The 15,714-nt window shown below is 42.1% G+C and overlaps 1 protein-coding gene and 1 non-coding gene across 3 annotated transcripts in view; one reads left to right on the forward strand and one right to left on the reverse strand.

The window, feature by feature from the left end:
• Slc6a11 (solute carrier family 6 member 11) overlaps positions 1-15,714 on the reverse strand; it is a 128,495-nt gene that overhangs the window by 112,291 nt on the left and 490 nt on the right. For both annotated transcript variants that reach the window (XM_047534767.1, XM_047534766.1), the window contains exons 2-4: positions 12,648-12,782; positions 12,386-12,526; positions 8,783-8,873 (exon numbers count right to left, since the gene is read on the reverse strand). In XM_047534767.1, the coding sequence (XP_047390723.1) occupies positions 8,783-8,873; positions 12,386-12,526; positions 12,648-12,782 (367 nt within the window). The remainder of the gene's footprint in view (positions 1-8,782; positions 8,874-12,385; positions 12,527-12,647; positions 12,783-15,714) is intronic.
• On the forward strand, positions 3,074-3,181 carry LOC124971252 (U6 spliceosomal RNA). Its single transcript, XR_007106307.1, has one exon. It is a non-coding gene; the product is annotated as a U6 spliceosomal RNA (small nuclear RNA).

Here is a 15,714-nt window from a genome sequence, read left to right on the forward strand (position 1 = left end):
CCACCCCCACTGATCCCTTGGTCTCACAGTTTATTCTTGACAACCACAGATCACTGCCTCATCTTTCAGGTCCCTGCTCAAATCCCACTGCCTCAGAGAGACCCACTTTGACCCTTAGACACTCTCTAATCACACACTCTGCAGGCATTTTAAGAGAATGGTCTCGACTTGATGTAATAAGTTCTGCTTATTTGGTTGTTTGCACAGTCAGCTTCATCAGGGTGAGTCTTTGTTTTGCTCATGCTACATCCCAGAACCTAAATTGATGCCTGACATATAGTAGGTGCTCTCTAAAGGCCTGTATGTAACCCCCCTTTATCTGTGAAGCAAACATACCAAGATCCTCAGTACATGCCTGAAACCACAGAAACCCTACATATACTATGCATTTTCCAATAATACGTACTTTAATTTATAAAGTAGATACAGTAAAAGAACAACAATAACTTACTCTAGATCTTGGCAACCTCAGCATGTGATTCTTTTTCTTTCCTCATTAAGCGAAGAACTTTTACCTTTTCACTTAATGGAAGCCCTTCAAGGCTTCTGTTTGGCATCTCTGAATTTACAGCATCACTAATCTTGTACTTTGGGGCCATTATTAAATAAAAGAAGGGTTTCTTGAACACAATCATTGCAATACCACCACAGTTGATCTGATAACCAAGATGACTAAGTGCCTGAAAGGTGGGTAGCATATACAGCATGAATACGCTAGACCGAGGCATGATTCCCATCCTGCTGGGATGGAGCAGGACAGAAAGAGATTTTCTCTCTCTACTCAAAATGATGTGCAATTTAAAATTTCTGACCTGTTTGGGGGAATTTTCATTGAATTCTTTTGACCGCAGTTGATTATAGGTAACCAGAGATAAGGGGAGAGCTACTGGAATTGAACAGGTGCTGTGGCCCTGCTTTGCCCCTTCAGCAAAGTCCCCCTTCATTCCCCAGGTCCCAGGTGCAGTAGTAGCATTGTAGGTAAAATCTACACACAACTTCAGGTCTCTGTTCCTCTGCATATGTCATTCCCTCTACCTAGCACACCGGTCACTCAGTCAACAGTGAAGCACATGAACTCCTATTTACCCATCAAAACCCAGTTTCAGTATCAACATCTGCAGGAATCTTTTCCCAAAGGCCAGGCATCTAAGCAACTTGATTCTGTGCAAGGATCCCGCAGATATCTGTCATCTTGTAATTCAAAAACTTCTTTTTCTATCACTCCCCAGCTTTCTTTTCCAGGCTGCTTCTGCACACAGCTCCCTCAAGGAGGGACAGTGTGTTCTTCATCTCTCTGGCTAAGATGAGGTGCTCAGTACCCAGTAGATGCTCAAGAGAATTTTGAAAGAAATAATTGAAATGTATTAAGAGAGTTCAGCACATCCACTATGAGGGACCCAGAAGGCCTGGGTGATGAGCCTTCTCTGAACAATGCTGAAAAGCACCCACTTAGATGCCCAAAGATCTGGATAAAGACTTCCTTGCTATCTTTAATTGAGCAATTACCATGTGCTGGATGCTTTCTAAACATCATCTCATCTGATGCTCTGGAAAACCCTAAGAGGTGGGTAGACTTATCACATTTTCAGAGGAGCACAGAGAGGCCCCAAGAAGATATATAAGTTGCCCAGGGACACACACTTGGCAGGTGGAAGAGACAATGACTGAGACTGGGCTCCCAAACTTGCACACTAAAATCTACACTTAATCACGTGCAGATTGATCAGGTGGGGGTGGGGTTGAGTGGAGGTAGGTAATCTAAACCAGCAGAAATTAGGTGGTGATACACAGTGCTCAGAAGGAGAAGGGTCTGGGAGCAGGTCTGACCCTGAAATGAGATGCATAAGGTCTTTTTCAGGCAAAGACGCTGGCTCTGCATGGGACTCAGCAGTTCAAGCCTGGTTATGAATTTGCACCTGCAGAGACATGTGTCCGTTGGGATGCTGTGCCTCAGATGATAGGAACTAACTCACACACCTCACTTACGATGGTCTCAGAATACATTATCTCATTGAATGCTCACAGCAACCCAGAGGGGTTGATCAGGCAGGGAGTCATCGTAGTTGCTAAAGGCTTGGGTCACAGCCTATGGTGCTATTAGGAGGTGGTGGAACCTTAAGGAAGTGGGTCCTAGTGAGAGGAGGTTAGGTCGCTGGGGTGCACCCTTGAAGGGGATGATGGGGACCTGGCCCTGTCCCATCTCTCTCACCATGAGGTGAACATCTTTGCTCCATTATATGCTCCTGCCATGATGTACTGTGGTACCACAGTCTCAAAGCAGTAGGGCCCTCAACTGAAACCCCTGAGACCATGAGCCAAAATAAACCTTTTCTCCTTTAAGTTGTTTATCTTAGGTATTTTCTCACAGCAACAGCAAGTTGGCTCACACAATCCCCGTTTCCCAGATGGGAGAACCAGTCGTCAACATTCTGCCTATGCATTTTAACGCTTTCCAAAGAACTATGGAGTACAGGAAGAAGTATTATCATCGCCATTCGCCATTGCCTCATTTGGAATTTACAGATGAGGACACTGAACTCCAAGGGCTTAGGAAATATTCATTCATTCATTCCTTCTTCCATTCATTCACTTCAATAATTGGGAACCTAGAATGTGCTGGCAAAACAATAATGAATAAATCAGATGTGGTCCTTGCCAGTGTGGAGCTTCATAAGGGAGGAAGAGAAGAGAATTAACACGTTAACAAAGTTGGTGATTTCAGATAAGAACTATGTAGACATTAAAACAGAGGGATGGGTTTGAGCATGACCAAGGTACTGATCCTTGGGTTGGTCAGGGCAGGCTTCCCGAATGACATTGGAATTAAGATTCAGCACTAATAAAGAGCCAGATACACGAGGATCTCCAGAAGATTCTTCTAGGCAAAGGGAACACAAAAGCCAAAGGAATGATCCTGGGACACTCCCAGGACATTCAAAGGGCAGGCAGAGAGGAAGATGAGTGCAGGAAGGAGACAGGAATGTGCCTTTTCCCCCAGAAAGAATCAATTCTCACTCCAGCACCTCTGATCCCAAACTTCATGTCCAAAGAAAATCAATTAAAATGTCTACGAGTGCTCGCTTCAGCAGCATGTATACTGAAATTGGAACCATATAGAGAAGATCAGCACAGTCTCTGTGAAGAGGATGACCTGCCAATTTGTGGAGCATTCCATACTTTTTCACCAAGTGACAGATGCAGAAACAAAACCCCAGCCACTGTACTTGACAAGACTTCATTTACTTAAGTACCATGTTGATAATAATAAAACAATTCATACATTCATACTCCCCCCCAAAAAATAAAATGTCCACATGACTTAGAAAGACAAAAAAAAAAAAGGAAAGAAAAGAAAAAAGAAAAAAATCTTCTAGTGAAGATAATGCAGAAAGACAAGGCCTCATCCTTCTGAATAAAGAAATAGAACTGAATACCCTTAGAGCTTAAATCAGGCTGAGCACACAATATGTGCTCAACACATGTTCCTCAAATGGAAGCCATGCAAGAGTGATTTTGATTGTATACGAAGTGAGTATGAGGTTGCTCACAAAACCCTGAACCTACAGGACATGGGGGTTTGAGAAAGGGAAGACAACTCCAGGTCCACGTCATGTCACAACACTTTAGTTGCACACTTAAGAGCACTCAATGCCACTGGAGGTTACAGACTCAAAATTTAGAAATGCAAACATATTTAGATAAATGCATGGAGCCAAGGCATAATGGGTTACTACGGGAAACCAGGATGGTCTGGTTTTGAAATCTGACATGAGGAAGAAAAGCTGTCCCTGCTTCACAGGCCCCCTGCCAGGGTCAGAATCAAGACTGATCTGAGGTCTGAGCATTTCACATCGGCTAAGCCAGTACTATGAATTACATCCTTAAAAGTTAAATTTTAAGATGGGAGATGGGTTGCCCATGGCAAGGCAAAGCCATATCCAGTTGTGGATAGGAAACTGGCACCTTATTACTGATTTTATGGTAATCTATGGGCTGGTTTCGCTTCTGCTTCCAGAGACTAGAATGCCATCTTTCACTCTGCCTCTGCTGAATGTGCACAGTGTCTTTCTTATGCACACCAGGAATGCAAACATTTGTTGAATGAATGAACTAGCAGACAGCCAAGGCCTCTACTCTGACCAAGCAGTGTGACCCTGAATGAATTCCCTGGGGTTGGAGGCAGTGCAAGGACAGAAGTCAGCACACCAAAGTCACAAATAGAAGTGGAGAATCCATGAACCAGCCACATCAGGGGACAGCAAAGAGAACTGGTGAGGAAATTTTTTTTTTTAATTAAGGAAATGGGTCTAATATTTAAATGGCTGTCACATAGAAAATGAATTAGAAATGCTTTATCCAAAGTCCCAGAAACTAACATTCCATTGAATTTAAAGACGAATTTCTTCCTAGCAAAGTATTCTCTAGACTGAGGTTAGTGAAATGCTAGAATTCAGGGGGAGTAGGGAAAAGATTCCAACTTATTCTACAGGAAAATAAATTTGAGGATTTGGGTTAGTCTAAGGTACATGGATGTTCTCACCCAGAGACAGTTTTCAGCCCTCCTCAAGCTTCCATGGCTCAACCGATTGTCACAGGATGCTATCAACATCTCACACAGTCTCTACATCCCAAGCTCATCTCTGGGGAAAAGATGAATTGGGGTCATCTGATAAAAGCATGTTATGAAGGGGTGAGTGTCACACCAGCATTGGAGTAATTTTAGAATACAGAATTCAACACTGCATAGATAATACAGATGCAACCTCAATAGAAAACCAGATCGTGAGTTCATTCTCCCATGCACATTCATCTAGAATGGCCAAGTAGCTGGCAAAAAGGTCCTTACACATGAGAATGCAGACAATCTGTTCCTTCCTGCCACATGGTGGTGAAATGAATGAGTGATATGGATATTGCAAACAGGCCCTGGAACTAATCAATGCGGTTGACTGGGAATATTAATGACAGCATGAGTTCTTGCCAGAGCCCCCTTGGCTTTTCTCATATAGTATTTTCTAGAACATATTGCCTACTTCTTATCTACCCATCTATTCTATAAATATTCATAGAGGGCTTTCCATAGGCTGGCAGTGGTGAGTAAAACCAGACAGGTGCTGCTTCACGCCTGCCTGTCAGGGAACACAATGATCAAATACATTACATGACTAATGATTCAACTAAGGGTTTGTATACATGTTACAGAGGGAATGAATGGAGCAAAAAAGTTCAGGAACTTACACAGAGACCATGTCTGGTCTAGGGGTTTGGAATGGGTTACCTAAGGAAGTATGGAAACAGTGTTTTGCAGACCCTTAAATGTGCAAGCCCAAAATATATCTCTGTGACACTCCTCCAGGACATTATAGTTCAATGGAATTAGGAATAAACCACACAGTCCCACTAAGCACAGAAGTCCCTTCTCCTGCACGTACTTTACGGATGTTCATTTGAAACTGTGATTCACTAGATCTAGGGTAGATAATTAGGAAGTTTGAATGCTGCTGCTCAGCAAAATACATTTAAGTAGCACTATTTAGTAGAGCATTTAAAAAGTTTTAAATAAATGGATGGAAAGGCTCAATCATAAAGATGTCACTTTTCCAATCAAAATCCCAGAATTTTTTGTTATTTTTCTGGTTGTTACCGTTGTTTAACCTAATAAACTGATTCTAAAATGTATTTGGAACACTAAGAACACTTTGGAAAAGAAAAAGTGAGGAAGTTGTCTTGCCAGAGCTTGTCTTGCATTAAACTACAGATTTGGTATTGACCCAAAGATAGACTCACATAACAATAAAACAGGATGGTGAACCCCAAACAGACATGTACTTTTAGGAAAATGACGTATAAAAGATGGCACTATAAATCAGTAGAGTAAGGATGAATGATCAAGAAGTTCTGCTGGGAAAATTGCCTTTTTATATGGAAATAAAACTGAATTTCTCCCCTATATAAAATAAAATTTTAACAAAATTTATAAAAAGTAAAAATTTTAATAAATTTTTTACAAAATTTATAAAAAGTAAAAATTTTAATAATTTTTTTACAAAATTTATTAAAAAATAAATGTGGAAAACACAACTTCAAGACTCTTAGAAGAAAATACAGAATTTTTTTTAACAACACTGAGGTAGGGAACTATATCTTAAATTAGATGCCAGTTATGCAAACCAATCTCTTTAGAGGTTGACAAATATAACTTCAATAAAATTCAAAAGTCTGTGTACCATAAATGAGAAAGAAAAATCCACACACTGGGAAAATATATTTCCAGCACAATAAATAACATCTAGCCTGTATCAAGAATTCTAACCTATAGGAAAACGCAAACGATCCAAATAGAAAAGTGTATAAACCTGAAGATTTGAAATCATAAAAAAATCATGAAATCATGAAAAAGTGCTCAACCTCACAAGTTACTAGAAAAATACAAATTTAAAATAGTGAAATACCAGGGGCCTGGGCTGTAGCTCAGTGGTAGAGCATTTGCCTAGCATGTGTGAGGCACTGGGTTCAATCCTCAGCACCACATAAATGTTAATAAATCAAAATAAAGGGATGAAAAATACAGCAACATTTTTTAAAGACTGCCTAATGATCATACCTGTTTAAAAATTATAAATAATAAAAATAGTGAAATACCAACCTATGCCCATTTTATGAACAAAACAGAACTGACCAGACCAAGTGTTCCATGAAAAGGGAGCAGCAGAAATTTTGGTGCACACACACACACATTTAGAATGTAAATGAGAGAATCCCTTTGTATTATCTAATATCTGATAAAAACTTACCATGCATGTATCTTACAACCCACCAATTCCACTACTAGGTATTACTATGGTCCCCACCATTCGCATGTTGGAAACTTAATCCTTAATGCAACAGTACTGAAAGGTGGGACTTTCAAAAGGTGATCAGGTCATGAGGGCTCCGTTCCCATGAATAAATGTCATTATCATGGGAGTGAGTTAGTTATTGACGAGTGGGTTCCTGATAAAGGGATGAGTTTGGCCCCCTTGATTGCTCAAGCAAAGATGCCCTCTTGCCCTTCTGCCTTCCACCACGGGATAATAACAACAGCAGGCCCTTGCCAGATGCCAGTCCCTTGGCTTTGCACCTTCCAAGCTCTAGATCTATAAGAAATAACTCCCTATTCTTTGTGAGTTACCATGTCTGAGGTTTTCTTCATAGAACCAGCAAACACACAAGATAGTTACACAGCCTGGAAACCACTCAGGCACTCAAGAGAACACTGGAGCAGACATTCACTCAGTGTGCCTAACACTACTGGCAATGTTCTAAAGGCCCATGGAGAGGACCTGGATAAATATAATATAGGCTATTCAGACAATGCAATAATGTACAGCAGTGGGGGGAAATAAAAGAATCAAAGCTACATGTAACAATATGGATACATCTCCAAACCAATACCAAGCAAAGAAACAAAGTTGTTGTAAAATATGTAACTAATGGATATCATCAATATAAATTTTTTAAAATATGTAAGATGGACCTCAGTACTATTAGGGGCATAAACAAGTTAAAAATGTGCTTTAGGATGACAAATCTAAATTCAGCATAATGACTTTTAGAGAGGGAAAGAGAAAAATGGTATTTGGAAAAAAAAATTAAATCTTTCATGAAACCACTGCCCCCCACCCCCCATAAACACTATTATTAATTAGCATCAGGGGTGGGAAGGGTTCTTCAATGAAACCAGGTCTTTTCAACCTGAAAAATCTGAGAAAGCATTTAGTTCAGACTTTGACTCATACAGGAAACACTGCTTCTTACCCTGGGACGGGGGATAATCCTACTTCTACTATAGAAATTCCAAAGTCAGGGCTTCTGGGTACAGTTATACAGGTTTTGTTCTATATGATCCTGGAGTGCACATTTCACAAAGTATATAATGCTTCCTTAGGTTGTTCAGTGTGCAACTAAGACAACTATATGCAGCAACCCTGTAAGGGTCACGATCTTTTGGAACTCTGATGAAACTATTCCCATTTGTAGGAAAATGCCCACCCACACAATCACTGCTTAGAATTTTAGTGGATTCTGATACATCTCCGACGGTAATCGGCAGCCCAACGCTAGCCAAACACTTCCAGGTAAAGGGTGCTCACCAATCTTCTGAAGTAGTTTCAGACAACTTCTTCCTTAAGCACCTTTGAAACCTCTTTGTAACCTCTATCCATTAAAGTGGATCTACTTCCTATCCACATGCCACTTCAGCTACTGAGAACAGGCAGACCCGTCCCCCCTGGAGACTACCGCCAGGCTAAATATACTCTTGACTTTGCTTACTGCAAACACGCTCTATCTTCTTTTGTTCAAGATGAATTTTTAAACTATCCCTTTATCAAGCACTTCCTGCCCTACTAAGCAACGAGGCATGCTGACATGTTATCACAGAACAAGAAGGTTTTTCTCTCTGTTGCCCTTTCAGGAAACCCCAGATTTCCACACTTGCTTCTCAAAAAATCAAAAGCCCACAGAAGGAGCTGGGGTTGTGGCTCAGTGGTAGAGCACTTGCCTAGTCCCCGTGAGGCACTGGGTTCGGTCCTCAGCACCTCATAAAAATAAAGAAAGAAAATAAAAGTATTAGTGTCCATCTACAACTAAAAATAATTTTTTTAAAAAAGCCCACAGAAGCCAAGAACTGCCAGGCTGGAGGAAGGGTCAGGCTTTGCCCAGGCATGGGGGCAAGGTCAAAGAAGCAGAACCAGGAGAGAGTCCCCCACCAACCGAGGGAGACGAGTGCTTCTCCACTTACTCCCAAAACTCCATGACAGGGGAGGTGGCGTTCTGCAGGGACACATGACTGTAGTTGCTCACATTCAGTTTCTGGAACTCCACGCAATTCTCTACAGTGGAAACAAGACAAGACATACAAGAAAATTAACCTTCAGGAGAGGTGAAGCTGGGAAAACATTCAGAGTCGTGGTGCAACGCTGGCAGCTTTAATTCGCCGCTCCAAGCAAACATGACTCCAAGAGCACGGTGGGGGAAAAAAAAAAAATCAATGCTTTACCAGCAGTTCACAAGAGAGGCTCAGGTTTGACCAGGATGGGAGGAATGGAGTGGGGGGCAGGGCACTCCAGTCTCTTCCATTCCCAGCCAACAGGGCCCATCCTGCTCTTCCCTCCACCTCATTCCCAAATCATTTTCGCTTTTTTCCACGCTTGTGCCTAAGTCATGTCCATGGTATTTATCTCTCTTGCCCAGTGGCCCTCACTGGACTGGGGGTGGTGGTGGTGGTTAAGGAAATGGGCCAGTTATGATATCTGTAGGGCAGAAATGCAGACTAAATTTTTTTATGTATAAAAAGGGACTGATATTATAAGCTGCCTTATAAAGATGTTAGGAATGGATAAAACGGTGAGTAGCTACATGTGTAAAAGATCCTTGGTTTCTTCATCATTCCCTAATAGGATTCAATTCGTCAGAAAGGACTCATTGAAGACCTCTCCTCAGAAACTTCATGGCCAAGGGTGCTACTAGTGCTCATGGGTCAAGGCCCAGAACAACTCACTAATCCCTCCTACTCCTCCAGGAAGCCATCTCTGATCTTCTTCCCCTGAATTCTAAGCAAGCCAGAATTCAAAGGTCCACCAAGGAATTACCTTCTCTAACTCCATTTATTTTGAAAAGAAACACTCTGGGCTGGGGAGATAGCTCAGTTGGTAGAGTGCTTGCCTCGTAAGCACAAGGCCCTGGGTTCAATCCCCAGCACCGCAAAAAAAAAAAAAAAAAAAAAACAAAACAAAAAACACTCTAAGGTCCATAAAAAGTCAAAGGACCCCCACCCCCACCCCACTGCCACCTCCATCCTTTTTTTCCCTCTAGAAAGCCACCAGCCAGTTAAAGAAGGAACTGAGAAGAGATTCTAGCCAGGGCTCCATTTTCTTTGGTATGGTTAATGCCTGGGACCTGTTTAGAGCCACCTGGGTCACCAGATTGCAAGACGCTTAAGGGCAGGGCTTCCTGTCTCTGCTCCCTCAGAACCTCAGAACAGTGGCCAGCACCCACTTTGCTCTGGCACTATTTTTCTTCTCATGTATATAAGAGCCATCCAAATTACATCTGCCATCTTTGAAGGAAGGGATTATATTTCTGTGTGTGATATTTTGCACACTGCAAGCATTCTCATGCCTTAGAGAAAGGAGATTGCAAACCAGTGGAAGAAAGAGGTCCGTGGACCACTGGGGAAATGCCTCTGTCATTGCTTCCTTCCAACTCCTCTTGACAAGCCCTAACTATATTCTGGAAGGAACTGGTCTGGAAGTCCACCATCAGTCTTAAGAAGAGTCTAGAAAACTGAAATTATAAGTAAAATGAATGGATGTGTCTTGGGCCTTTTCCTGGGCTCAAATAAAATCAATCAATCAAAAAAGATTTTCTCAAGATCTTATTTCCTAAAGTTAAAAAAAAAAAATCTCAGACACCCCAGGTTCACCAGTTATTTTTATTAAAATGATACTTAATCATGTACAAATAAGCAGTGGGCTAGTGAAGGTTTTGTGTTTTATTAGTCATATAACCAGAAAAGCAGAATTAAATGTACAAGTTAAATACCAACTCGACTGTGGAACCAACTCAATTTCAATTCAAAGTGATAACACCACATGGCTGTGTAGAATAATGCCTTTTGGCGAAACTAAATTGCTTCCCCCAACAGAAAAAAAATGGACATGACAGGTAAACATTAGAGTCTGTGGAAATGGGCTATTTGTTCCATGGACTATTTGAGTCTTGATTCTACAACCAGTTTCCACTGGTCACACTTCATTCCTATAGTTTATGGCATTGTCAACTGGGCTTCGCTCAGTACCAATGCACCTTATTTACTGATTGATTTTTGCAGTACTGGGGTTGGAACCCAGGGCCTCATGTGTGTCTGGCATTCACTCTACCACTGAACCAAGCCCTCAGTCCCCCAAAAGACCATCTGTGAATTAAACCTCTCTGCTCTCTTTCCCTTGGCTACTCTCCTTCTATATGCCACAATTTCATCTTAAATTACAAACCCGTGCAAATGCAGGTAGTGGAATCTCCCGACCATTTTCAGTTATCAGCTGGCTGTACTTAAGATCCAGAATGTTCACATATTTCTTAAGTGTATCCTCAAAATATCCACACACAATTAAATTATCACGGAAGACTCACAGGCCTCCAAGAATATGCCCTTGAATTTGAGCCTGAGGAACATCTCTCTAAGGTCACTTGCCAAAGGAAGGTTAAGAACATGGGCTCTGAAGAGATCTAGCGAGGCCACCACAAATGTGACTGTCAGGGGAGAGTCACACAGGGGTAGAAAATAGATCACAGGAACTTCGAGGTCTAATGCCTTCAGTTTCATCTGCTGGTGACCAACAACCTACCCAGTCTTGCTACATCTTGGTCCTCAGCATGAGAGGACACTTCCAGACATGATCTCACCACAGATTATGATATGGATGGTGAATAGGTTAATTGTGTGCCCCAATTCCAGTCAAAAGGCAGCAGTTGCCTGAAGCACTCCAAAGTCAAGACTGACTCAAAAGAAAAGAGTGCTGTAATCAATTAGTGATGTCTGCTGTAAGTACAACCATCTCAGAAATGGGTTGGACAGATGTCTTCCCTGGATTATAACACTCAAATTCTAATAGGATGACCAATTTAAAAATACAACAGTTTATCAAATCAGGAGTATTATCTATTCTGGGAAGGGGGCAGCTGCTGAATTCAAATGTCTAGCTAGGTTGAACAGGTAAAGCAAATGAACAAAGAAATCTGGGTGGGGTCACTGGAAACTTGAGGACAGATGTGTCACCCAAAGGCAACAGTCGCTTCTCAGCTGTAGCCATTTCTGTCAAGCAGGAATGCTGTCAAAACTCTGAATTTTTAAAGAGAAGATGGAAATCTGGATTTTTCACATGAAGTATTTGGACTTTTAAATTCTGGGAACCAAATACATTTTTCAATTTGCTGTTCACACATCTAAAGATGGATCAACCTAAAGGCCCTATGTCTGTAGCCCTTAATCTAGTCTAACCCTTCATTTTACAGAGGAAAACTGGCCATTTGGAGAGATAGGGCTGGAACTGGGGCTCTGGTCCTCTGAATGTGTCTAACACTTCTTCATACCTGACACCTTGTTCCCCGAGGGCTCAATCTCCGCATCTCGCGAAGAAGGCCAAGAGCATCAACATTCACCTAAGCCTGTCAACCCCTGGACCAAAGTTCAGCTTAGGCTGTAACTCACAGAACATTCACAAACCAGTGAGGCCACTTGCAGGAAACTGGACTCATGACAAGAGCCTAGAGCCCAAGGATACATCCCCAATCCCAGGTCCTCCACCAGGACCAGTAGAGAGAACTTCCCTCGAGGCCATACCTGTGTTCCACTCATGCCCACAGGTGGCCCAGGGGAGCTCGGTGGTAAAGCAGTTGCTCAAGTAGAAAATGGCCCATGCCAGGATGATGATGTAATACACATTTAGATGGGCCTCGATCACCTGCGTTGCATAGCCAATTCCTGAAAGGAGAAAGGAAAGGGAACAATTTGAGTTTCTATTTTTTCCAAACAGCCTTCAGCTACTCTTTGGAGCTTGACATTTTGGGGGCAAAACTTTATTTCTCATTAAATCAACACTTACCTTCAAATAAAGGACAGACTTTCCTCCAGCATGTAATGCCTCCTTCACTTGTGAACTGCCCCAGAGCTGTTTCCAGGAAAAAGACAGGAATTCCACAGCAAATAAAAAATACCACGTAGGGAATCAGGAATGCCCCTGGAAGGATGTGAAGGAGTAAGATTAAAACTGCTCCCATCATTTCAAGTTTGGCACAAGAAATCTTTAATATACACCTACTGCAGGCAAGACATGATGCTCTCTAAGCTTGAGTTCCAGTTCAGCTAGGACTAGGCTCAGAAAACATGACCCCAGGTTTGTGCTCTCAGCCATCTATGACCTTAAACAAGTCTACTGCATAGCTCTGATTCTCAGCTTCCTCACCTGTAAATTGGGGCTTTAGTCCTTAATGTCTGCATAGCTTATCTTTCAGAATTATTGTGCAACTATGAAGATAACACAAAAGAAAGGGTTTTATTTGCTCAGTTCTTTAATTTATGCATTCCATCCTTTGGCAGAGATCAGGTTGATTTCCATCCTGAATATTGCACCCTTGTTTTAAATTCTAAAGTGATGTCAACCATCTAGGTAAGGGAGACCCCTTTCTCTTATTTACTTTTAGAGTAACCTGAAAAAAAAATCTTTTTCATAATGAAAAGCATTCTCAGGTAATTATACCATGAACAATATCAGGCTTCAAAGAGTTAAACATCCCTATATACAAGTCCCAGGTGTGGAGTTGAATTATATGGAATTTGCAACAAGAATCTATCTAATAAGTCTGGCTTAGGATCAGTCTGGGAAAAGACCACCCTAAGTTTTAGTGCTCCTGTCTTGAAACACAATACCCCTTGCCTGGGCCTTTCTGCAAAACAAATTAAATAACTGAGGTGAACATGGGCTATTACAAGCAGAAGGGGATTTTTTCCAAATCCCTCATTCTCTTTCTCCAGTCCAATAACAAAGCATGAAAACATGCTATTCCTGACCATCTGATCTCACAAATGAAGCCTTTAACTGAAATTGCTTTTTGCTAAATGAAGCCTTTTTAACTGCAAGGATTAATAGCAACAATTTTGATCAATCCTGATAGCAGGGTCCTCTTTACAAGGTTTTGAAAGGGTCTTAGATTTCTCTGGGCAAGGCACTACTTGAAAAGTTCACATTGGGAAAAAAACACTTTAAACTATCATTGGAATCTATGAGTAGAGCTATGTAGATTATGAGAAAAGAGAAACTGTGGATATACAGACAACTGAACTACATAAAAAAGCAAAAATGTGTAAGAGGAAATAAGAGTATCGGTCTACTGAATCTAAATCTAACTGATTAAAAAGCTGCAACCATTCCTTAATACATTGCAATTTACCTGTGAACCCTCTGAAACCTAACAGATGACACTTTGTAAAAGCCTTCTGGCCTGTGTATTCATAAAGCTTGTACTATAATCCTTAAAATAACTAAATCAAACCAGGGTATCTGTGTACCCGATGGAGACTCTTGGCAAATCAGAGAGAGGAAGAGAAAATCCAGCGATGACTCATTTTTAAACTTTACTCACTACAACATTTTTAAAATCTGTGGCAGAATTTTTAATTAACCCAATTACTCAATTTTTGCTTTTAGGAACACTTATTGTTTTGGCACCATAATTGCCTGGATGAACAAAGATATTCAAAATTTTTGGGGTGGGGGTGGGGGTGGGGGGGAGGGTCCTGGGACTACCCTGAAGAGTTTCCACGGGTTTCTAAGTGCACATGGAAGCTTATAAAGGCTGAATCCACCAAGAGAGGCAGGACTCACAGCTGAGGGCACAGGGCACGTTTGGGGTCTCCAACTCCACTCCCTCTGTATTCCCCTTGCCAAGCCACCAACATCGGCTGCCACTTCATTACCAGTACAGAGCAGGCTTGGAGCAGCCTGTACCTTCAAGATGAATGTCTCCAAAGAAAGGGCCTGCCCAGTAGTACCCTTCTCCTCCCTGCCACAGCTCGCACAGCAAGTCTAGCACTGGCTCTGCCAGACAACTTCTGAGCCACCTTGTTTAAGGTTTAAGGATTTACTGAAGGAATGGGGGGGGGGGCACAAAATGTCAGCGCGTGATATACTGACACAGGCTTTTTCTTGGAGAAATCATACCACCGAAGGTTTTAGAAACCCCCTTCCCAAGGACCTGCAGGGCTGTCCCGTTGATATGACAGAAGGCAGTCTTGAAGTCTGCAGCCCTTTCTCTGAACTGTCATGGATTCATGGCTGCCTCTTCTGGCAAACTGACTTGGAGATGCTGTTACTAGAAATGACTCTCTCAACACCTTCCTCTCCCTCTCCCCCTTCCACAATCTCTAAGCATCTCATAAACATAAAATCAGTGTCGTTGCTCTGTGTTGTGGGTGACTCTGAGGTCAATAAATGTAACTGCTTGGTGCCAATTCTTCCACCACACAGGCCCAATATATTTGCCTGAGAAATGGCCCTGAGAGCAAATTTAAAAGATGGGGCAAAAAAAACCAAACAGCAAAAGTTCACACAAAAAGTTCTCCCTGTTGTCAGCCCAATCCCAGTTTAAAACATGGCCTTTGGTCCCAGAATCCCTTTATGTGGGGCGGGGGGAGGGGTACTGAGGATTGAACTCAGGGGCACTCAACCCCTGAGCCACATCGCCAGACCTTTTTTGCATTTTATTTAGAGACAAGGGTCTCCCTGAGTTGCTTAGCATCTCCAGAATCCCATCTTAATCACTGGTTAAATGAAGAACTTCTCTGACCCTTAGTTTTGTCATGTGCAAGACGGGCATGTCACCGCCTACAAAGGTGACGGTGAAGTTAAGGTGAGGAGGGAAAGCTTAGCAGGGTGCCTGGCACTGGGGCAAATTCCCCCAAACCTGGACCACTGAGGTAATAAGCAGAGTCCCTTGCCAGTGAGAAACGCTGAGGCTCAAAGGGACTAAATGTTTTCTGTCGATATGCTAACGAAAATACCAAAATTAAGGGCCTGCTGGTCTCAGCCTTTACCTCTTGCTGGAGACAGAACGCCCCTGGCGGGTAAGTCCCCGCGCACTGGCAGGTGGCACACTGAGGCGCGAAGCAAACCG

This window comes from Sciurus carolinensis, chromosome 19 (genome assembly GCF_902686445.1).
Source record: "Sciurus carolinensis chromosome 19, mSciCar1.2, whole genome shotgun sequence".
Taxonomy (NCBI): domain Eukaryota; kingdom Metazoa; phylum Chordata; class Mammalia; order Rodentia; family Sciuridae; genus Sciurus; species Sciurus carolinensis.